The 24,675-nt window shown below is 43.3% G+C and overlaps 1 protein-coding gene across 1 annotated transcript in view; it reads left to right on the top strand.

Moving 5' to 3' along the window:
- th2 (tyrosine hydroxylase 2) overlaps nucleotides 1-18,605 on the top strand; it is a 38,364-nt gene extending 19,759 nt beyond the window's left edge. Inside the window, exons 10-12 of the mRNA XM_072552021.1 lie at nucleotides 1,966-2,061; nucleotides 12,661-12,794; nucleotides 17,116-18,605. Of these exons, the coding sequence (XP_072408122.1) occupies nucleotides 1,966-2,061; nucleotides 12,661-12,794; nucleotides 17,116-17,275 (390 nt within the window). The 3' untranslated portion in view covers nucleotides 17,276-18,605. The remainder of the gene's footprint in view (nucleotides 1-1,965; nucleotides 2,062-12,660; nucleotides 12,795-17,115) is intronic.
- The last annotated feature ends 6,070 nt before the right edge of the window (nucleotides 18,606-24,675 follow it).

Raw genomic sequence — 24,675 nt, 5'->3', positions numbered from 1 at the left:
AATCCTGTTTACACTCTAAATCTTCTGACAAAATCAAGATGACTAACTAAGCAGAACAAATCTCAATTTCCATCTAATACTGAATGAATAGTACTAAAATATAGTTTGTATTGTATAATATATATTTTTTAATATCTAGTTTCCAAATTTATTTCAACATTGCTGTTGACCTTATGCTAAATAGTTGGAAATGTGTATCCAAAACACCTTAATCACATTTAAACACCTTAATCACATTTAAACACCTTAATCACATTTTTAGGCACAATTTAGACTATGATCTATTCTACAATTAATACTATCAGTATTGTTGGGCATTGTTTTTGTTACAATAATAGTGTTGTTGCAATAACCATTGAGGTGACTTTTATAATAAGGAGCTTGTTAAAACTTACAGACTATGTTTGACCAAAAATTGGCTAAGTGGCAATTCAGGAGGTTTTGTGAATATTTCTCTCTATGACCCTTAGTGACCTTTCTTACAAAGTTTTACATTGATCACCTCATTATGTACATACCTTCCCTCTCTGGTACTACACCCATGTTATTTAGCACTCACCAGCAGCTGAAATGTTCCCCAGTACAAGGACCTTCGGGGATTCCTCCCCAGTACAAAGACCTTCTGGGACTTCTGACATCTCCACCATATTTCAAACCTAGCTGTGCTCAAGGTCAAGTACAGCTGCAAAGATCAACTTTTATTGAGCAGTAGAAAACATAAAGAAAAAAAAAAGCAAAAAAAAAACCAATTTGTTTCTGGGATCAGAAACCTCTGAGCTTTTCTAATGCCTTTACACTCCTCTTGTCATGTGATGCACTGGATGGCGTAAAAATGTTCACCTCACTCCTAACCAGTGACTTTCTTATTAAAAGTTCATTCATTGACAGTGGGTGTTTCTGGGACAGTGAACATTTATTACATATTCCCAAATCTCTAAAATTCTAGATTGTTCTGGTTGCTTTGAACTTAGTATGATACCATTAAAGCTTCTGATAGAATATTTTGGGGGAGTTCCATATTTCAGGAAAGATATGAAGATTGTTGTTGTCAGCATTATTGTTGTGTACTATTGAAACTGCTGCTGCTGCATGATATAGCTGACTGTCTGGTCAAACAGGATTAATTTAATCTCTTTCCTGGATACAATTCTACCTGTTACAAACAGGGAGCCAGACATTTTCACTTGCCTTTTGAAATATAACTTATAACCATCTATAATTTGGTGTAATTTCTAAAGGACTATAGAGTCATACAGCATGTAAACAATCCAACTAATTCATGCCAAACATAATCCCAAACTAAACTAGTCCCACCTACCCTGCTTCTAGCCCATATCCCTCCAAACCTTTCCTATTCATGAACTTATCCAAATGTCTTTTAAAAGGTGTAACTGTACCCACACCCACCATTTTCTCAGGAGGTTCATTCCACATGCGAACCACACTCTGTAAAATCTTTGCCTCTCATATTTTTTAAAAATCTCTCTCCTTTTACCTTAAAAATGTGTCCCTAGTCTTGAAATCCCCCACCCTAGGGAAATGACAACTCTCACTAACCCTATCTATATCCCTCAGTAGATCAGAGTTTTAGATTACATTAGATTAGATTACTTACAGTGTGGAAACAGGTCCTTCGGCCCGACAAGTCCACGCCAACCCGCCAAAGCACACCCACCCAAACCCATTCCCCTACACTACGGGCAATTTAGCATGGCCAATTCACCTAGCCTGCACATCTTTGGACTGTGGGAGGAAACCAGAGCACCTGGAGGAAACCCACACAGACACGGGGAGAATGTGCAAACTCCACACAGCCAGTCGCCTGAGGCAGGAAGTGAACCCAGGTCTCTGGCACTGTGAGGCAACAGTGAGTTAAGAAACAGCTCAAGAGTGTAATTGAATAATGGAACCAGTCTGAGAAGACAGATCTATGTGCCTTGAATAATTTGCTGTTTGTTTCTATAGCTTTACTGGTTTACGATAGAATTCGGGTTGTGCAAACAGAATGGAGTTTTGAAAGCTTATGGAGCTGGTCTACTTTCCTCATACGGGGAACTTATGGTAAGAACCCAATAGTGCACAAATGCACAAACAGTGGCAATTCCTTTCTGCTGTTGGAAGCAGCATTACAGTAAGTGCTTCACAAACGTGTCTGTAGTTTCACTATTCATTCATCCATTCATTCATACGTGCTCTGTCTGAAGATAGCTCCTTCACCCATTGGCTGCTGATGCTTCATTCTCAACCCTTTCCTTGACAGGTTTTGTTGGGCCCAGTTTGCTGTTGCCTTCCATTTGAAAGGCGGGTGAGGATGTAGCTATCAAGTCTATCTCAGCTGGAAAAGCAAACTAATTGCCTTATACTGAACTACACGTTAGCTGTCTGACCAACTGAGCTAACTGGCCCCACAATTTCTCTATAACAAATGTAAAAAGTTGCATTTTTATGATGTCTTATCCTATATCACTAGAGCATAAGACGATAAAACATAAGAACCGAAATTACCCATCAAGTCTGCTCTACCATTCAATCATGGCTGATAGGTTTTTCAACCCCATTTTCCCACTTTCTCCCCATAACCTTTGACCCCCTTGGCAACCACGAAGAGACAATGACATTCTGATCATACCACTGGATCAGTAATCCAGGTAACCTGTGGCTGCATACCATCCCTTTACACATTCAATTTTTAAAAATTCATTTGTGGTATGGTGTCACTGACTGGGGGAGCATTTTATTGCCTTGTCGCTAGTTGCCCTTGAGAAGGTGGTGGTGAGCCACCTTCTTAAATTGCTGCAGTCCATGTGCTGTGGGTCGACCCACAATGCCCTTATGGAGGGAATTCCAGGATTTAGATTCAGCAACACTGAAGGAACAGCGGTATATTTCCAAGTCAGGATGTGCGTGGCTTGGAGGAGAACTTGAAGATGGTGGTGTTCCCATGTATCTACTGCCCTTGTTGTTCCAAATGGAAGCGGCTGTGGGTTTGGAAGGTGCTGCCTCAGGATCTTTGGTGAACGTCTGCAGTGCATCTTGTAGATAGTAAACACTGCTGCTACTGAGCGTCGGTGGTGGAGGGAGTGGATGCTTGTGGATGTAGTGCCAATCAAGTGGGCTGCTTTGTCCTGGATGGTGTCAAGTTTTTTGAGTGTTGTTAGAGTTGCACCCATCCAGGCAAGTGGGAAGTATTCCATCACACTGCTGCCTTGTGCCTTGTAGATGGTGGGCATGCTTTGAGGAGTCGGGAGGTGAGTTTCTCACTACAATATTCCAAGCCTCTGACCTGTTCTTGCAGCCACAGTGTTTATGTGGTGGATCCAGTTGAAATTCTGATAACCCCCAGGATGTTGATAGTGGGGGATTCAGTGATGTAACACCTTTGAATGCCAAAGGGCAGGGGTTAGATTGTCTCTGATTGGAGATGACCATAGCCTGGAATTTGTGTGGCACGAAGGTGGCTTGCCAGTTGTCAGCCTGGATATTGTCCAGATCTTGTTGCATTTGAATATGGGCTGCTTCAGTATGCCTTACTTGGGTTTATTGTTTATCTAAGGCATGATGCTGAGTGATTACATGACAGTTTTTCATGTCAATACAGAAATGAACTTTGCTGAAAGTCTCTGTATCAGTAAATATAGGGTTAACTATGTGTGTAGGAGAAAGTGAGGACTGCAGATGCTGGGGATCAGAGCTTAAAAATGTGTTGCTGGAAAAACGCAGCAGGTCAGGCAGCATCCAAGGAGAAGGACAATCGACGTTTCGGGCATAAGCCCTTCTCCAGGAAGAAGGGCTTATGCCCGAAACGTCGATTCTCCTTCTCCTTTGATGCTGCCTGACCTGCTGCGCTTTTCCAGCAACACATTTTTAACCATGTGTGTGACATGAACAGTTTGGAAATAAGATCAGATATTCTATTTGTATTTTATATTGCCTTTGAAATGAGTATTAATGAGACAATTACAGTGAGTTGATATATTAAACTGGCAAATTACAGTATGCAAGGTGATGGCCTGATGGTATTATCACTAGACAGTTAAGCCAGAGACATGGATAATGTTCTGGTGACTTGGGTTTGAGGCTCAGCATGGTGGAATTTGAATTCAACTTTTAAAAATCTGGAATTTAGAGTGAATTCATTGTCGATTGTTTGAAAAACCACCTGCTTCACTAATGTCCTTTAGGGAAGGAAACTGCCATCCTGACCTGGTCTGGACTACATGTGACTCCAGACCTACAGCAATGGGGTTGACTCTTAACTGCCCTCTGGGTAATTAGGGATGGGCAATAAAGGCTGCCCTAGCCAGCGACACCCACATCACATGACTGAATAAAGAAAAAAAATCATTGTTAACATATTAAGCTGATAAATTACAATATCTAACAGGTGTGGCACATTAATCTAGCTATTAACAGTATATAACAGAAAACATTAAGCTAGTAAAATAACTTCACAGAAGCAACTTGTGTGTTGATTTCTTAAATTTGGTTACAAGGTGTGGAGGTTGCTAGCAAGACCATTTACTGCCAATCCTGAATTGTCCACAAGAGGATGTCAATGAACCCTCTTCTTAATATCTGACTGATTTGTGGAGTCATAGAGTCATAGAGTCAAAGAGATGTACAGCATGGAAACAGACCCTTCGGTTCAAACCATCCATGCCGACCAGATATCCCAACCCAATCTAGTCCCACCTGCCAGCACATGGCCCATATCCCTCCAAACCCTTCCTATTCGTATACCCATCCAAATGTATTGTAAACATTGCAATTGTACCAGCTTCCACTACTTTCTCTGGCAGCTCATTCTATACACGTACCATCCTCTGCGTGAAAAAATTGCCCCTTAGGTCTGTTTTATATCTTTCCCCCTCACCTTAAACCTATGCCCTCTAGTTCTGGATTCCCCCACCCCAGGGAAAAGACTTTGTCTATTTAGCCTATCCATGTCCCTCATAATTTTGTAAACCTCTATGAGGTCACCCCTCAGCCTCCGACACTCTAGGGAAAACAGCCCCAGCCTGTTCAGCGTCTCCTTATAGCTCAAATCCTCCAACCCTGGCAACATCCTTGTAAATCTTTTCTGAACCCTTTCAAGTTTCACAACATCTTTCCAATAGGAAGGAGACCAGAACTGCATGCAATATTCCAACAGTGGCCTAACCAATGACCTGAAAAATGTGTTGCTGGAAAAGCGCAGCAGGTCAGGCAGCATCCAAGGAGCAGGAGAATCGACATTTCAGGCATATGCCCGAAACGTTGATTCTCCTGCTCCTTGGATGCTGCCTGACCTGCTGCACTTTTCCAGCAACACATTTTTCAACTCTGATCTCCAGCATCTGCAGTCTTCACTTTCTCCTAACCAATGACCTATACAGCCGCAACATGACCTCCCAACTCAATACTCTGACCAATAAAGGAAAGCATACCAAATGCCTTCTTCATTATCCTTTCTACCTGCGACTCCACTTTCAAGGATCTATGAACTTGCTTTCCAAGGTCTCTTTGTTCAGCAACACTCCCTCAGACCTTAACATTAAGTGTATAAGTTATGCTAAGATTTGCTTTCCCAAAATGGAGCACTTTGCATTTATCTGAATTAAACTCCATCTGCCATGTCTCAGCCCATTGATCCATCTGGTTAAGGTCCAGTTGTAATCTGAGGTAACCCTCTTCGCTGTCCACTACACCTCCAATTTTGGTGTCACCTGCAAACTTACTAACTGTTCCCCTTATGCTCGCATCCAAATCATTCATATAAATGACAAAAAGTAGAGGATCAAACATTGATCCTTATGACACTCCACTGGTCACAGGCCTCTAGTCTGAAAAACAACCCACCACCACTACCCTCTGTCTTCTACCTTTGAGCCAGTTCTGTATCCAAATGGCTAGTTCTCTCTGTATTCCGTGAGATCTAACCTTGCTAATCAGTCTCCCATGGGGACCCTTGTCGAAAGTCTTACTGAAGTCCATGTAGATCATGTCCACTGCTCTGCCCTCATCAATCCTCTTTGTTACAGCTTCAAAAATCTCCATCAAGTTTTGTGAGACATGATTTCCCACGCACAAAACCATGTTGACTATCCCTAATCAGTCCTTGCCTTTCCAAATACATGTACATCCTGTCCCTCAGGATTCCCTCCAACAACTTGCCCACCACCGACATCAGGCTCACTGGTCTATAGTTCCCTGGCTTGTCCTTACTGCCCTTCTTAAACAGTGGCACCACGTTAGCCAACCTCCAGTCTTCTGCCACCTCACCTGTGACTATTGATGATACAAATATCTCAGCAAGATGTCCAGCAATCACTTCTCTAGCTTCCCACAGAGTTCGCGGGTACACCTGATCAGGTCCTGGGGATTTATCTACCTTTATGCATTTCAAGAAATCCAGCACTTCCTCCTCTGTAATATGGACATTTTTCAAGATGTCACCATCTATTTCCCTACATTCTATAGCTTCCATAGTATATACTGATGCAAAATACTCGTTTAGTATATCCCCCATTTTCTGCGGCTCCGCACAAATGCCGCCTTGCTGAGATTTGAGGAGCCCTATTCTCTCCCTAGTTACCCTTTTGTCCTTAATGTATTTGTAAAAACCTTTTGGATTCTCCTTAACACTATTTGCCAAAGCTATTTCATGTCCCCATTTTGCCCTCCTGATTTCCCTCTTAAGTAAACACCTACTGCCTTTATACTCTTCTAAGGATTCACTCGATCTATCCTGTGTATACCTGACATATGCTTCCTTCTTTTTCTTAACCAAACCCTCAATTTCTTTAGTCATCCAATATTCCCTATACCTACCAGCCTTTCTTTTAACCCAGACAGGAATATACTTTCTCTGGATTCTCGTTATCTCATTTCTGAAGGCTTCCCATTTTCCAGCCGTCCCTTTACCTGCGAACATCTGCCCCCAGTCAGTTTTTGAAAGTTCTTGCCTCATACTGTTAAAATTGGCCTTTCTCCAATTTAGAACTTCAACTTTTAGATCTGGTCAATTCTTTTTCATCACTATTTTAAATCTAATAGAATTATGGTCGCTGGCCCCAAAGTGCTCCCCCACTGACACCTCAGTCACCTGCCGTGCCTTATTTCCCAAGAGTAGGTCAAGTTTTACACCTTCTCAAGTAGGTACATCTACATATTGAATCAGAAAATTGTCTTGTACACACTTAACAAATTCCTCCCCACCTATACCCGTAACACTATGGCAGTCCAAGTCTATGTTTGGAAAGTTAAAATCCCCTACAATAACTACCCTATTATTCTTACAGATAGCTGAGATCTCCTTACAAGTTTGTTTCGCATTTTCCCTCTTACAATTAGGGGGTCTATAATATAATCCCAATAAGGTGATCATCCCTTTCTTATTTCTCAGTTCCACCCAAATAACTTCCCTGGGAGTATTTCTGGGAATATCCTCCCTCAGCACAGCTGTAATGCTATCCCTTATCAAAAATGCCAGTCCCCCTCCTCTCTTGCCTCCCTTTCTATCCTTCCTGTAGCATTTGTATCCTGCAATATTAAGCTGCCAGTCCTGCCCACCACTGAGTCATGTTTATGTAATTGCTATGATATCCCAGTCACATGTTCCTAACCATGCCCTGAGTTCATCTGCCTTCCCTGTTAGGCCCCTTCCATTGAAATAAATGCAGTTTAATTTATTAGTCCTACCTTGTCCCTTCCTGCCCTGACTGTTTGAGTCGCTTCTGTTGTCAACTGTATCAGTGTCAGATTGATCTCTTTCCTCACTATCTCCCTGAGTCCCACCACCCCCACTCCCCCACCCCCCCATCCCCACCCCCTCTGCCCCCCACTTTACTAGTTTAAATTCTCCCGAGCAGCTCTAGCAAACCTCCCTGCCAGTATAGTAATCCCCTTCCAATGTAGGTGCAATCTGTCTTCCTTGTACAGGTCATTCCAACCCCAAAAGAGATTCCAATGATCCAAAAATGTGAATCCTTCTCCCATTTACCAGCTCCTCAGCCATGCATTCATCTGCTCTATCCTCCTATTCCTGCCCTCACTAGCTCGTAGCACCGGGAGTAATTCAGAATTATTACTCTCGAAGACCTCCTTTCTAAATTCCTGCCTAACTCTCTGTAATCTCCCTTCAGAATCTCAACCTTTTCCCTTCCTGTGTCATTGGTTCCAATGCGGACAATGACCTCCTGCTAGTCCCTCTCGCCCTTGAGAATATTCTGCACCCTCTCTGAGACACCCTTGATCCTGTCACCAGGGAGGCAACACACCATTCTGATTTTTCTCTGCTGCCACAGAAACGTCTATCTGTACCTCGGACTCTTGGAACCTGACGAACCCCTCGTTGCATTAGACCAGTCTCAATACCAGAAACTTGGCTTTTCAAAGGGCAGTTAAGAGTTTACCCCATTGCTCTGGGTCTGGAATTACAAACAGTCCTGACTGGATAAGGACAGCAGATTTCCGTACTGAGATTATATGAGTGAACCAGTGAGAAAGTGAGGACTACAGATACTGGAGGTCAGAGTTGAGAGTGTGGTGCTGGAAAAGCACAGCAAGTCAGGCAACATCAAAGGAGCAGGAGAATTGATATTTTGGGCAAAAGCCCTTCATCAGGAATATTGTGGGCTAAGGAGGTGGAGAGATAAATGTTAGGGGTGTCGGGCTGGAGGCAATGTAGCTGAGTAGCTGAGAGTGCGATAGGTAGATGAAGGTGGGGTAATGGTGACAGGTCAGAGAGGAGGATGGAGAAGATAGATGGGAAGGAAAATGGACAGGTAGGACAGGTCATACGGGCGGTACCAAGTTGGAGGGTTGGATCTGGGATAAGGGGGGTGAAGGGGAGATCATGAACTGGTGAAATTAACATTGATGCTGTGTGTTTGAAGTTTTCCGAGGCGGAAGATGAGGCATTCTTCCTCCAGGCGTCGGGTTGCTAGGGATTGGCGATGGAGGAATCCCTTAGACCTGCATGTCCTTGGTGGAGTGGGAGGGGGAGTTGAAGTGTTTGGCCACGGGGCGGTGGGGTTGGTTGGTGCAGGTGTCCCAGTGATGTTCTCAGAAGCATTTTGCAAGTAGGTGTCCTGTCTCCCCAATGTAGAGGAGACCGCATCAGGAGCAACGGATACAGTAAATGACGTGTTAGATGTGTAGGTAAAACTCTGATGGATGTGGAAGGTCCTTCAGGGCCTTGCACAGAGGTGAGGGGGGAGGTGTGGGTGCAGATTTTGCAATTCCTGCGGTGGCAGGGGAAGGTGCCAGGAGAAGAGGGTGGGTTGGTGGGGGGAATGGACCTGACAAGGGAGTCATGGAGGGAATGGTTTTTACGGAAAGCGGATAAGGGGAGGGAAATATATCTCTGGTGGTGGGTCTGACTGTATTTGGCAGAAATGATATATCCGGAGGTTGGTGAAGTGGAAGGTGAGGACCGGGGGGTTCTGTCCTTGTTGCAGTTGGAGGGGTGGGGTTTGAGGGTGGAGGTGCGGGAAGTGGAGGAGATACGCTGGAGGGCATCATCGACTACATGGAAGGGAAAAAATTGCGGTCTTTGAAGAAGGTGGCCATCTGGTGTGTTTTGTGGTGGAACTGGTCCTCCTGGGAGCAGATGCGGTGGAGGCAAAGGAATTCGGAATAAAGGATAGAATATTTACAGAAGGCAGGGCATTTGGAGACATAATCCAGATAGCTGTGGCAATCGGTGTGTTTGTACAAAATGTCCGTGTTGAGTCGGTCACCATTGATGGAGATGGAAGTGGAGAGGCCCAGGAAGGGGAAGGAGGTGTCCAAGATGGTGCAGGTGAACTTGAGGCCGGGGTGGAATGTGTTGGTGAAGTTGATGAACTGCTCGACCTCATCGTGGGAGCACAAGGTAGCGCCGATGCAGTCATCAATGTAGCGAAGGAAAAGGTATGGAGTGGCACCGGTGTAATTGCAGAAGATGGACTGTTCCACATACCCGGTGAAAAGACAGGCGTAGCTGGGGCCCATGCGTGTGCCCATGGCTACCTCCTTCATCTGGAGGAAGTGTGAGGATTCAAAGGAGAAATTATTGAGGGTGAAGACCAATTCAGCCAATCGAATGAGAGTGTCAGTGAAAGAATACTGGTGGGGACGTCGGGAGAGCAAGAAACAGAGGGGCTTGGAGGCCCTGGTCATGGCGGATAGTTATGTATAGGGACTGGATGTCCATGGTGAAGATGAGGCATTGGGGGCCAGAGAAATGAAAGTCTCAGAGGAGGTGGAGGGCGTGGGTAGTGTCCCGAATGTATGTGGGGAGTTCCTGGACAGGGGGGATAGGACAGTATCAAGATATGTGGAGATGAGTTTGGTGGGTCAGGAGCAGGCTGAGAAGATAGGTCGGCCGGGGCAGACAGGCTTGTGGATCTTGGGTAGAAGGTAGAACCGGACAGTGCAGGGTTCATGGACTATGAGGTTGGAGGCTGTGGGTTGATGAGGTTGTATACAGAACAGATGGATTTTTATGACAATCTAGTGGTTTACATTACTGAGACTAACTTTTTATTTCAGATGGATTGAATTAACTCAATTTAAATTCCCCAGATGCTGTGATGGGGTTCAAACTAATATATAGGCAAAAGTGAATACTGCAGATGCTGGAGATTAGAGCCAAGATTTGAGTAGTGCTGGAAGAGCCAAGATTAGGGTAGCCCAATTCCTGATGAAGGGCTTTTGCCCGAAACATCGATTTTCCTGCTCCTCGGATGCTGCCTGACCTGCTGTGCTTTTCCAGCACCACTCTAACCTTGACTTTCAAACTAACATGAGCAGATTATTAGCTGAGGCCTCTAAATAATTACAGTCATTGGTTGCTCATGCAAAAGGGATGACCATGGGTTGGCAGACAGTTTCATACTGCAGTGAATTCAATAATAATAAAAATTGGAAGAGATCGAATGAGCTATAAATTCACTCTCAGCCGCTTTCCACGGATTCTAAGTTCTAGAATTCCTTTCCTAAAACTCTCCATCTCTCTCTCACTCTCATTCCACCCCCAAAGAAAGCATCTTCAATCTGACCACTGTCCTTTGACCAAGCCCCTATCTTGTGTGTCACAGAGTTAAGTTTTGTTTGATAACGTTTCTGTTAAGAGACTTTGGGCATCTTGCAATATGAAAAGTGCCATACAGATTCAAGTTGTTGTGATTTTCCTACAGATTTGGGCTTTAAACTTACACACGTTCTTTTCATAAATATGAGTGGTCTCCTTCCTATCGGAAAGATGTTGTGAAACTTGAAAGGGTTCAGAAAAAATTTACAAGGATGATTTACAAAGATTTAAGACAGATATCGGAGGCAGGTTCTTTACACAGAGTGGTAAGGGCAGGGAATGCCCTACCTGCCAATGTAGTCAATGCAGCCACATTAGGGGCATTTATACTGTCCTTAGATAAGCACATGGATGATGATGGGATAGTGGTGGGATGGGCTTAGATTAGTTCACAGGTCGGCACAACATTGAGGGCCGAAGGGCCAGTTCTGCGCTGTAATGTTCTCTGGTCTATAAGATATGCCTTTAATCAGCAATAATAATATTTACTGAAAATTAAATACTGGTGAGGGCACCTGTCCTAATTTCACTCATGATACCGAAAGAACTGTGAATGCTGTAAATCAGAAACAAAAACAGAAATTGTTGGAAAAGCTCAGAAGGCCTGGCAGTATCTGTGGAGAGAAACCAAGTTTAACATTTCAGGTCCAGTGACCCTTCCTCAAAACCTTCATTTTGGGGTCAGTTCTGAGGAAGGGTCCCTGGACCTGAAATGTTAACTCTGGTTTCTCTCCACAGATGCTGCCAGACCTGCTGGGTTTTTGATTTCACTTGTGGTTGTGCCAAGAGAGTTTTTATGTCCCTCTTAACAGGGAGGCATGGCCTCAATTTCACGCCTCATCTGAAAAGCAGCACCTCTGATGATTAGATTAGATTAGTTTACTTACAGTGTGGAAACAGGCCCTTCGGCCCAACACCGCCCCGCCGAAGCGCAACCCACCCATACCCCTACATCTACCCCTTACCTAACATTACGGGCAATTTAGCATGGCCAATTCACCTGACCTGCACATCTTTGGACTGTGGGAGGAAACCGGAGCACCCGGAGGAAACCCACGCAGACATGGGGAGGATGTGCAAACTCCACACAGTCAGTCGCCTGAGGCAGGAATTGAACCCAGGTCTCTGGCGCTGTGAGGCAGCAGTGCTAACCACTGTGCCACCTTGCTGCCCACAAATGTAGCAATCCTTCAGCACTGCACTCAACCGTGTTGTTCTGGATTAAGGTCTCACACATTGAGGAACAAAGAGTTCCCAGAAGAATGGGAAGAAGGTGATTCGGATGAAAATGAACATAGTCTGCCAGGGAGAGTTGAACACTTAATTATATTTGGTCAGCTTTGCCTGTCTGAAATTGATTCTCGATAAAGATAAGCTTTGTTCAGGCTTTCCAGCTAATTAAAGGCAAGTCCTTCACTGCAATACTATCTGGGCCTATAATAAGTCTTGCATACTCATGTGAACAGGCGAACAGAATTTCACACATTGTCTGCCAGCATTAGATGAAGAGTAGGCTTCACACTTTGGAGTTTAATTACAAAAGGCCATATGTAAGTTAACTTGCAGTGAAAGAGTGACTAAAAGAAACTTTCTGTCATTCATAGTATTCCTTATCGGGAGAACCACAATACAAAGCTTTCGATCCTGAGGTCACGGCAATGCAAACCTATCAAGACCAGACCTTCCAACCAGTTTACTTTGTGTCTGAGAGTTTTGAAGATGCGAAATCCAAACTCTGGTAAGAGCACAGATCAAATACAGGGTACTGCATCTCTCAATCAAACATATGAACTAATGATCATGAACATAAGGGAAGTGATACAGGATCTTGACCAGATGGGCCAATGGGCTGAGAAGTGGGCTGAGAATTCAGATAAATGCGAGGTGCTCCATTTTGGGAAAGCAAATCGTAGCAGGACTTATACACTTATTGGTAAGGTCCTAGGGAGTGTTGCTGAACAAAGAGACCTTGGAGTGCAGGTTCATAGCTCCTTGAAAGTGGAGTCACAGTTAGATAGGATAGTGAAGAAGGTGTTTAGTATGCTTTCCTTTATTGGTCAGAGTATTGAGTACAGGAGTTGGGAGGTCATGTTGTGGCTGTACAGGACATTGGTTAGGCCACTGTTGGAATATTGCATGCAATTCTGGTCTCCTTCCTATTGGAAGGATATTGTGAAACTTGAAAGAGTTCAGAAAAGATTGAAGGATGTCGCCAGGGTTGGAGGATTTGAGCTATAGGGAGAGGCTGAACAGGCTGGGGCTGTTTTCCCTGGAGTGTCGGAGGCTAAGGGGTGACCTCATAGAGGTTTACAAAATTATGAGGGGCATGGATAGGGTAAATAGGCAAAGTCTTTTCCCTGGGGTCGGGGAGTCCAGAACTAGAGGGCATAGGTTTAGGGTGAGAGGGGAAAGATGTAAAGGAAACCTAAGGGGCAACTTTTTCACGCAGAGGGTGGGACGTGGATGGAATGAGCTGCCAGAGGAAGTGGTGGAGGCTGGTACAATTACAACATTTAAGAGGCATTTGGATGGGTATATGAATAGGAAGTGTTTGGAGGGATATGGGCCGGGTGCTGGCAGGTGGGACTAGATTGGGTTGGGATATCTGGTCGGCATGGACAGATTGGATTAAATGGTCTGTAAATCGCTATGACTCTATGACTCTATGTCAGCAAAAAAGATAATTCATTTCCTTTGAAATCATTTAGCTCAGTACATTTAAATGTTCAAACAATGGTAGCCATGATGTGTATGATCTAATGTTGCACTGGGGTGGAAAAAGTCAAAAATCACACGACACAGGGTTATAGTCCAACAAGTTTATTTGAAACCACAAGCTTCCGGAGCCCTGCTCCTTTTTCAGGTGGCTAGTGAGACAGAATACATCATACATAGAATTTATATGTAAAAGATCAAAGGGTCAGAGAACTGATGTGAATGTATTGATCAAACCTAGATAGATTTTATAGAATCCCTACAGTGTGGAAACAGGCCCACCAGCCCAACAAGTCCACACCAACCCTCCAAAGAGTAACCCACCCAGACCCATTCCCCCTACCTTATATTTATCCCAGACTAATGCACCTAACCTACACATCCCTGAACACTATGGGCAATTTAGCAAGGCCAATTCACTCTAACCTGCACGTCTTTGGACTGTGGGTGGAAGCCAGAGCACCTGAGGAAACCCAAACAGATATGGGGAGATTGTGCAAACTGTACACAGACTGTCACCCGAGGTCCCTGGCAGTGCTAACCATTGAGCCACCGTGCCACCCATAGCTGTTAATTCTTTAATCAGTTAGAATGGAGATGTAGGTTTCATTTGATTACTATGGAAAACCAGAATTTCTTTCAAATCACTGCCCTAAGATAACCGTAATTATCTTGTCTCAGTTTAGACAATACATTTTAGGTGTGAGGCCTTGTTTCAAATCTGACTGTGTCTTAACCTGGAGTCAGACTGGTTTTATTTCAAGCAATGGACCTCGGATGCTGCCTGAACTGCTGTGCTTTTCCAGCAGCACTCTAATCTAGACTCTGGTTTCCAGCATCTGCAGTCATTGCTTTTACCTGTTTTTATCTTATTTCAAGCAATGGCAGTTTAACTTTAATTAAGTCTTATTCAATCATTCCATCCAGAACAGTGAAGACATTAGACCATAAGACATGGGTGGAAAAGTAGGCCATTCAGCCCATCAAATCTGCTCTGCCATTCAATTTGATCATGGTTGATCTGATCATTTTTAACTCCACTCTTCTGCCTTTACTCCATAAACCTTGATTCCTTTACTGATTAAACATCTATCTATCTCAGCCTTGAATATAAATAATGACCCAGCATCTCCAGCTCTTTGTGTTGAAGAATTCCACAAAGTCACTAGCTGGCCCTGATGAGATGCATCTGAGGATATTAAAGGAGGTAGCTACAGGAATGATGGATGCACTGGTAGTAATCTTCCTGGAATCTCTGGATTCTGAAAAATTAATTTCCCAATTAACTGGAAAACTGCCAGTGTAATACCTCTATCTAAAACGAGAGGGAGACAGAAAAACAGGCCAATCAGCTTAATGTCTGTGATAGATTATCGAACATTACAGCGCAGTACAGGCCCTTTGGCCCTCGATGCTGTGCTGACCTGAAACTATTCTGAAGCTCATCTATCCTACACTATTCCATTTTCAACCATATGTTTATCCAATGACCATTTAAGTGCCCTTAAAGTTGGCGAGTCTACTATCGAGAAAATGTTAAAGTTTATGATAAAGGCTATAATAGCAGAGCTTTTAGAAATGTAAAATATGTTCAAGCAGCCAACATGGCTCCATGAAGAGGAAATCATGCCTGACAGATTCTTTGAGGAGGTATCAAACAGGGTAGATGTAGGGGAAGTAGTCAATGTAATATCCTTGGATTTTTAGTTGGTGTTCGATAAGGTCTCACACATTAGGTCACTGAATAAGATCAGAGCCCATAATGGCGGATAGTATATGAGCATGGATTGAGGATTAGATTACTTACAGTGTGGAAACAGGCCCTTCAGCCCAACAAGTCCATATCGACCCTCACAAGTGCAATTCACCCAGACCCATTCCCCTAAATTTACCCCTTCACCTAACACTACAGGCAATTCTAGCATGGCCAATTCACCTAACCTGCACATTTTTGGACTGTGGGAGGAAACCAGAGCACCCAGGGGAAATCCACACAGACACGGGGAGAATGTACAAACTCCACACAGTCAGTCGCCTGAGGCAGGAATTGAACCTGGGTGTCTGGTGCTGTGAGGCAGCAGTGCTAACCACTGTGCCACATAGCTAATGGAAGACACAGAATGGGGCTAAGCGGGGCATTTTCAGATTTGCATCCTGTGGAGTGCCACAGGAATCAGTGCTGGGGCCATAATCATTTATTAACTTAAATGGGGAAATTGAATGTATGACAGACGTGTGCTTGTGGATGATACACAAATAGGTGGGAAGGCAAGTAATGAGGATGGCACTAAGACTCTGCAGAGGGATATGGACAGGTTAAGTGAATGGACAGACAACTGGCAGATGAAATATAACTTATGTAATTGTGAGTTCAAGGGCCTTACTGGCAGGAAGAATGGAGGAACTGGATATTATTTAATGGGAGAAAAACTATAGAAAGGTACTGAACAGAGAGATTTTGGATTCCTTGTACATCAGTCACAAAAAAGCTGACATCCAAGTTCAGTGCGTAATAGGGAAAGAAAATTGAATGTTGGCCTTTATTTCAGAAAGAGATAAAATAGGGACTATATTAAAAAAAACTGTACATGGCACTAATCAGACCACAGCCAGAATACTGTGAACAGTTTTGGGACCTTTGTCTAAGGAAAGATAGACTGGCCTTGGAGACAGTCCAAAGAAGGTTCACTCAGGTAGGGAGGGAATGCCCAATGTGGAGAAGTTAAGTATCTTGGGCTTATAGTTATTAGAGTTTAGTAGAATGAGAGGTGATCTTGTTGAGGCATACAAGATTCTCCGGGGTCTTGACAGGGGAGATGTGGAGAGGTTGTTTCCCTTTGTAAGAGACAGCATCATCTCAGAATAAAGGGTTGCATATTTAAGACAGAGACGAGGAGGAATGTCTTCTATTGGAGGGGAGTGAATCTGTGGAATTCTTTACCACAGAGGACTGTTGAGGCTGGGTCATTAAGTATATTCATGGCTGAGACAGACAGATTTTAATCAGTAAGGGAACAAAACGTTATGGGAAAAAGAAAAGAAAGTGAAGTTGAGGATGATCAGATCAGCCATGTTCTCATGAAATGGCAGTGCTGACTCAATGGGCTGAATGGTCTACTTCTGTTCCTATGTCTTTTGATCTTAATCACTCCCTTACCACCTCTCATTGGGGTGTGTTGGAAGAAATTACAAGTGATACTCTATCTGATTTCCAATTTTCCTTGGCCATCCAGTCCTGGTGTGGGACCTGACCCTGGGGCTTCTAGCTCAGAGGCAGGAACACTACTCAATGCACCACATCGTTTTGGGTTGTAATGATTGTTTTCTTCTTTCTTTCTGAACAGGATGTATGCGTGTAAAATCAGGAGGCCTTTTTCACTCCGTTATGACCCACTGACCTGCAGTGTCGATTTGTTGGACAAACCACACAAGATCAAGAAAGCTCTTACCCAGATCGCCGATGAGCTGAAAAATCTCTGTTTTGCTCTGGATAAACTTTCTTAGACAAGGCTTCCCCACGCTAACTTAAAACAGAAGGTTTCCCACAGGCCTGTGACCTTGAAGAAAGTTCCACAGAAAACCTGGAGAGTTGGCAGTTGATCTGGAGAAACCTGGGAATAACTCAATCCCAATCAATCTCAATAAGAATCCTGAAACTAGACCCTAAATAGTTGAGCTACAATTGTACAACATGATTGTTAAATTGCTGTGTCTGTGTGTGCATGCTGGTGTTTATAGGGTGGTGGTTGGCTCGATTGGCTGGATGGCTGGTTCACGATGCAAAGTGATACTAAACAGCATTAGTTCAATATCTGTACCAACTGAAGTCAACATGAAGGCCGGCCTCTCACCTGAGATGTAGTAACCCTCAATGAAACTCACCACCAGTCACCCCTCTCTAATGAGAGAACAGCCTGTCACCCTCTGGAACTCTAGTGACTTCCAGTAGTTTCTGAGTCTGTGCAGGTGTGTGATGACACATTCTGAATCATTAGTTAAGAATTAGAATAGATGAGCAAATAATTAGGAGAAAATGAGAGTAAAATACTGCGGATGCTGAAAATCTAAAAGACAAATAGCAAAGATTGGAGAAACTCATCTGGTCTGGCAGCATTGACAGTGTAAGCACTGTGTTTTTCAAACCATACACTGGAATGAGAAGGAACTGTTTAAAAATACCAGCGTTTAAATAGACAGTTGCAGGGTTAGAAAACAAATAACCTGACAGTCTTGGAAAAGCTGTTTGTACAGCCATTTGACAATTATTGAAGTGGCCGCAGATGAGTTGGAGCCAAAGAGTTCTGTATACAGATATAGCTCTGATTGGTTTATGGACTAGTGACCAGTTACTGATGACAAGGGTCTTTTGCTTGCTAGTTTCTGTGTGATTTGTTGTCCAGTAACTCAACAGCTTGGAACTAGGAATAAGACATGGAGAAGTGTTTTGATCTCCACCAGCTCAGGAGAGACAATGTGTGAGAGACTGAGAATGAGAGAGAGAGTGAGAGTGTGTGTGAGAGAGAGAGAGAGAGAGAGAGAGAGACTGAGAGACTCTCTGTTCTCTGCAATCAAACCCACTGTAACCTTGAAGAAGACTAGTTCATCATTGCTTCAGCAGTTGTTGTGAGCTGTGACATTTAAATGATAAATCAGAGTGAACTTGCAAGTGAACAAGCCACCCTGTACCTTTTATAAATAAGCAGAAGAATTTGGAAAGGGAAGCCAGGAAGAAACTTTCAGATCATCAAGAACCGACTCAACAGTATTTGTGAACAAGACTACCAAACTCAAAAAGTGTGGTGCTGGAAGAGCACAGCTGGTCAGGCAGCATCCGAGGAGCAGAACAATCAATGTTTTGAGCATAAACTCTTTATTAGGAATGTGGGGGGAGTTGGGGTGGGGTGGGTGATGAGGGGGAGGGGGTAGTGGTGCCCAAGGTTTGGTGGAAGATCCAGGAAGGGGAGGGAGGTGTCCGAGATGGTCGAGGTGAACTTGAGGTCAGGGTGGAAGGTGTTCATGAAGTTAATGACCAGTTCAACCTCCTCATGGGAGAATGAGGTGGCGCCAATGCAGTCATCAAAATAGCAGAAGAAAAGGTGCAGACTGTACCCAAAAGGCATAGCTGGGACCCATGCAGGTGCCCATGGCTACCCCTTTAGTCTGAAGAAAGTGGGAGGATTTGAAGGAGACATTGTTGAGGGTGAGGACCAGTTTAGCAAATCAAATAAGTGTGTTGGTGGAAGGGTACCATTTGGGTCAGCTGGAGAGGAAGAAATGGAGAACTTGGAGGCTTTCATTATGGTGGATGGATGTGTACACGGATTGGATGACCATGGTGAAGATGAGGAGTTGGGTGCCGGGGAAGCAAAACTCTTGGAGGAAGTAGAGGCCGTGGGTGGTGTCCTGAACGTATGTGGGGAGATCCTGAACCAAGGGGGATAGGGCGGTGTCAAGGTATGCAGAGATAGGTCTGTTGGGGCAGGAGCAGGCTGGGATGCTGGGTCAACTGGGACAGTCAGCTTTTGTGAATTTTGGGTACGATATAGAACCAGGCGGTGCGGGGTTCTTGGATGATGAGGTTGGAGGCTGTGAACAGGAGGTCTCCTGAGGTGATGAGGTTGTGGATGGTCCATGAGATAATGATTTGGTGATGAGAAGTGAGGTCTGGTCAAGGGGTAATAGGAGATGGGGTCGGCAAGTTGCCACCTGGTTTCAGCGGTGTACAGGTCGGTGTGCCAAACTACAACAGCACTATACCCTCCACTCCCACTCCCCCACCCAACCCTTGTGATCAGGGTGGAAGGTGTTCATGAAGTTAATGACCTGTTCAATCTCTTCATGAGGCGGTCAATATCATGGTGGCAGTTGGAGATGAAGTGATTGAAGGCAAGTAATAGACCAGCACCATGTATCCAAGTGGATGGGGTGTGTTGGTGGTGGGAGAAGGGGTCCTTGGAGGGTTGGTGGGAGTCCTGATGGAAAAAGTAAGAACAGAGGCAGAGCAAGAAAAATTTGATGTTACAACGCATGTTGAATTCATTGATGTGGGAGTGTAGTGGGATGAAGGCGAGGGTTTTACTGAGGACTAGCTCCCAGCTCCCTTCCCCAGAACCCCAACCCCCTCCCATTTATCTCTCAGCCCCCTTGGGCCCACTCCACATTCCTGAATGAAGAGCTTATGCTTGAAATGTTGACTCTCCTGCTCCTCGGATGCTGCCTGACTGGCTGTGTTTTTCCAGCACCACACTTTTCGACTCTGATCTCCAGCATCTGCAGTCCTCACTTTCTCCTAAAAGACTATGTAACTGTCTAATCAGTTTTTCCTCTCCATCCATTTGTTGTTTCCCTGTCTGTATGTGTCTATTGTGACAATGCTGTGGCTTTAAAAGGTGTATTTTGTCCTTTTATTGAAGGACAGGTTTTAAGGCAGAGATGCCCTGCCTTCCAGACCTCAGAGGTAAACAAGCTTGTGAGGCCTTGGGCTTTTGTTCAAGTTGGAACAATAGAAGCAGCCTGAATGGGTTTGGCCAACTCCCATAGACCAGGAATTCTAGCTTTAGTTCTTTTAACTTTGAGATTCAGCTGCTGCTTTTGTCAGCTTGAAGAAGTGGAAACTATTTTTCCCTTTCTCAATCATAGCCAAAAGCTGGAGGTTCACTTTCTAGGCTGCTAGAGACAAAATCTGTTTTTTCTGAATTTGTCTGTTTTGTTTATAGGATGTTACTATATTGGAACAGTTAATTAGTAATAGTTACTGTACCTGTTATTCTGTAGAGCTACGTTATTCTAAGCTCTTCTTTCTTTTAATATGCTCTAACCGTAGTGTTGAAATGAATTATGTTTTGCTTAAAGTTTAGTAGTTTGCCAATTGAATTACATCTGGAACACAGCACTTTACATTAGCCTTTAAAATAAGAAAACATTAGGATTTAGGTTACTTACTTAAAATGTTTTGAGGGGGTCTGTTCTTGTCCATAGCGTGTGTGTGTGTGTGTGTCTGGAAGGAAATTGCAGTGAAATTCTGATGGTTTTGTAACTGTTTACTTGTAGCTAGAGTCTAATTAACCATAAGATCTGGTCCGTGCATTCTTTCAACCTGGTCTGAATTTGGAGAATTTTGTGTCCTTATTTTAAAATCTTTAACTTTTTGTGATGAATTTGAAAATGTTGGAGCCTGATTATCTCTGTGCTACTCCACTGGCTGTGGAGAGAGAAACAGAGTTAACATTTCAGCTTGATAAGAACTGGAGGGTGAATGTATTCTGAAAAAGGATCATTGTTTTTTCTTTCTCTGCTGTTGCTTACTGACCTGCGAATGAGTCCTTTCCTATTTCAAGTTTGCTTCAGTAATTATTTCACCATTGGAAAATCTTCATTGGCTATTGCAATTATAATAAATATCATCAACAATAACAATCTGTTGCTTCAATTTATTTCACCACATGAATGTGATTGATATATTGTAATAAATTTATTGCTGATCCCTAGTTGCCCTGAAGAGGGTGTTGGTGAGCTTCCTTCTTGAACCTCTGTAGTCCATATTGTGTAGCCAGACCCACAATGCTGTTGGGGTATGAGTCCTTGAACTTTGAGCTAGTGACAATAAATTTATATGTCTCAGCTGGGATGGTATGTGTCTTGGAGAGGGACTTGGAGTTCAAATACAGAGGAAATAACCAGACATTAACTGTTGGACAAATTGTAGAGTGAGCAATGAGAAAAAAATCTAGCCCTGGGGTCTCTCGGCTGAGCAAATATTGCCCGAAAAATTAGATTCCAGACTTTCTAGAGTGAATTAACACATGAAAATGTGATATAGGATGAGGAGCAGGCCATTTGATCCTTTAAGTCTGCTCTGCCATTCAAGAAGATCATGGATGGCCTTTAATCACCGTTTGCCATTATGGAGACATGGTTGCAGGGTGACCAGAACTGGGAATTGAATAACAGTAGGAATTCAACATTCAGGAAGTAGAAAGGAACAGGAGGTAGGGGAGCTTTGTTAGTGAAAGATTAAATGAGAGTAGTAGAATAAAGCTATTGTTGTCAGAAAGTGAGATATGAAATCAGCCTAGATAGAGCTGAGAAAGAACAAGGGCTGGAAAACATCAATGGGAGTTGTCTGTAAACTGGTCTATTGTGAAATCATGACTGATCTGTGCATCCTCAACTCTACTTTCCTGCCTTTTCCCCATCACTGTTGATACCCTTACTAATTAAAAATCTATCTCAGCCTTGAATATACTTAACAAACCAGCCTCAACAGCTCTCTATTGTAAAGAATTTGACAGATACACTACCCCTTGAGATGGTGATAGAGAACTGGAGGAGACATTTAACATTACACCATTGTTTCAGAGGGGAGGAAGGTCCCCAGAGAGACTTATCCCAGCTTTGGATATATCATTGATAAAAATTCAGAGGAACCAAATAAATCATTATCTAGAAAGGCAAAGATCAATCACACACGGAGTTGTAAGGCAAGGTCATGCCTGACTCAGTGAGAACTTTGTGGAGATGACAATGTGGTTAAACTGTGGCTTTAACCCAGATGGTTGTGGAGGCAGGGTCATTTGTATATTCACTGCTGAGATAAAGAGATTTTTACTCTGTGAAAGATCATGGGGAAAAGGCAGGAAAGTGGAGTTGAGGATTATAAGATCAGCTATGATCTCATTGAATGTGTTATGGACTAGGCCAGGCCACTTAAAATATCCTTAAGTAGGAAGCCACAGTCCATAACTTTGCAATTTGTTTCAGTCAATGTACAGTGAAAATTACCCGGAATAAGTTAGCTAGGTTGACTACTAAATTTTAAAACAAACAAAAATTTATTCACAAAATTACACTATGAAACACAAAGAATAGAATAAAGAACCCCTACAGAACTCAGCCTGTCCAATTAGACTTAGTTATGCTTTTCCCAATATACACAACAATCCCAATAAGCAATCTCCCTTTAAAAACCAGTATAAATGGAATACATGCTTACAGGTTGAAGTTTAAGGGCAGAAAGAGAGAGAGAGAAAGAGTTTCCACACAGCTCCCTGTTGAACTTCTGACCAGCTCAAGGTGAACTAAAACTGCTCAGCTCAGCTAGAGAGCTGACCACTCCCCTTTCATTATACAGGTCACATCTAAAACATGACCACTTTAGCCTAAAGTCTCATCTGTTTACATATAAACAAAAGGCCTCTCCAAATCCTTTTATGTCTGTACCAAACCAGTCTGGTTTATTGTCCCTCTGAAAAAAATCAAGGACAGAGTCTCCTTGAGCCAAGGAACAGCTTTTAGAAAAAAAAGGAACTAGCTTTGTGACAAATTGCAGAGCAGAATTGATGGGCTGAATGGCCTATTTATGCTCTTGCATCTTATGGTCACACGTGGATATCTTCAAGGGTGGCTAAAAAAGTTAAAGCTCTTGAAATCCAGAGTAGATATTGGGAAGATGTTTCAATTGGTAGGAAAGACTAGGACCCAAGGGCATAGCCTTAGAGTAAAGGGAAGGTCTTTTAGAATGGAGATAAGGAGAAACTTCTTCAGCCAGAGAGTGGGGAATCTGTGGAATTCATTGTCACAGAAGGCTGTGGAGACCAGGTCATTGGGTATATGTAAACTAAGATAGATTGGCTCCTGAGTATCAAGGGGATCAAGTGTTACAGGGAGAAAGCGGGAAAATGGGATTGAGAAACTTATCAGCCAGGATTGAATGGTGGAGCAGACTGAATGGGCTTCATGGCCTAATTTCTGCTCCTATGTTTTATGGTCTGATGGTCTCACAAGTAACATGTTAAATCCAAAATGGGTTCAAGGCTGGGATCAAAGATTGATAATCGATGGATGTTTTTGTCATTGGAAGACAATCTCCAGTAGGGTTCCTCAGAGCTCAGTGCTGGGTCCCTTACTGGTCATGGTAAATATCAATGTTTCAGATTCAAAAATACGGGCCACATTTAAGAATTGACTGTGTGATTGGCAGCAATGCAACAATTCTGTCGTTTTTAAAAGGTTATTCTATCCTTGTTTTTTTTAAGAGGGGGTAAAGGCCGAGGTACCATGGAGTCTAGTTTAACTATGGAAGGGGAGTGGCCAGTTATACAATGGAAGGGGAGTGGCCAGTTCTCCCAGTTCAGGTTTTTTCTAGTTGTTTTTTTAGCTGTAGCAGTCATAACATGTGAGAGTCCAAGGGAGTTGCAAGCTTCACTAAAGGATTGCTCTCACTCTCTGAAATCTCTCTCTGGATGTTGTTCCCTCCCGCCTGTAAGAATCTGTCTTTGAATTTGGCTTTTTGCCAAGGGGTATGTTTATGGGATGTTACTGTATTGGAGTGGTTAATTCGTGTTTTTCTTTATTCATTCACAGGATGAGGGCATCACTGGCTAGGGAGCATTCATTGCTCAGCCCTAAATTAAGAGTCCACCACATTGCTGTGGGTCTGGAGTCACATGTAGGTCAGTTCAGGTAGGGATAGCAGTTTCCTTATCTAAAGAATATTAGTGAACCAGACAGGTTTTCCTGTACAATCAGCAATGGATTCATGATAATCATTAGACCCCTAATTCCAGATTTTTTTTATTGAATTCAAATTCCACCATCTCCCATGGCAGGATTTGAATCCAGGTTCCCAGAACATTACCTGGGTCACTGGATTAACAGCCCAGTGATAAAGCCATTAGGCCAGTGCCTCCTGCTAAGTTGTTACTGTGTTGGGTTGATTTCCAATAGTTAAGTTATTCTAAATTCTGTTTTTTTTATTTGTGTTTCAGCTGTAGTGTGTAAATAAATTCTGTTTTGCTTAAAGCCGAGTGGTTTGACCAGCTGCGTCACACCTGGAATATCCACATCTCATCTGCCTTTAAAATAAGAAAAAGCTAGTGTCTAGACCACCTTCTGGAAATATTTTG

This window comes from Chiloscyllium punctatum, chromosome 32 (genome assembly GCF_047496795.1).
Source record: "Chiloscyllium punctatum isolate Juve2018m chromosome 32, sChiPun1.3, whole genome shotgun sequence".
NCBI classification, from domain to species: domain Eukaryota; kingdom Metazoa; phylum Chordata; class Chondrichthyes; order Orectolobiformes; family Hemiscylliidae; genus Chiloscyllium; species Chiloscyllium punctatum.
The sequence above is the reverse complement of the archived record's forward strand: the minus strand, read 5'-3'. Positions and strand labels throughout refer to the sequence as shown.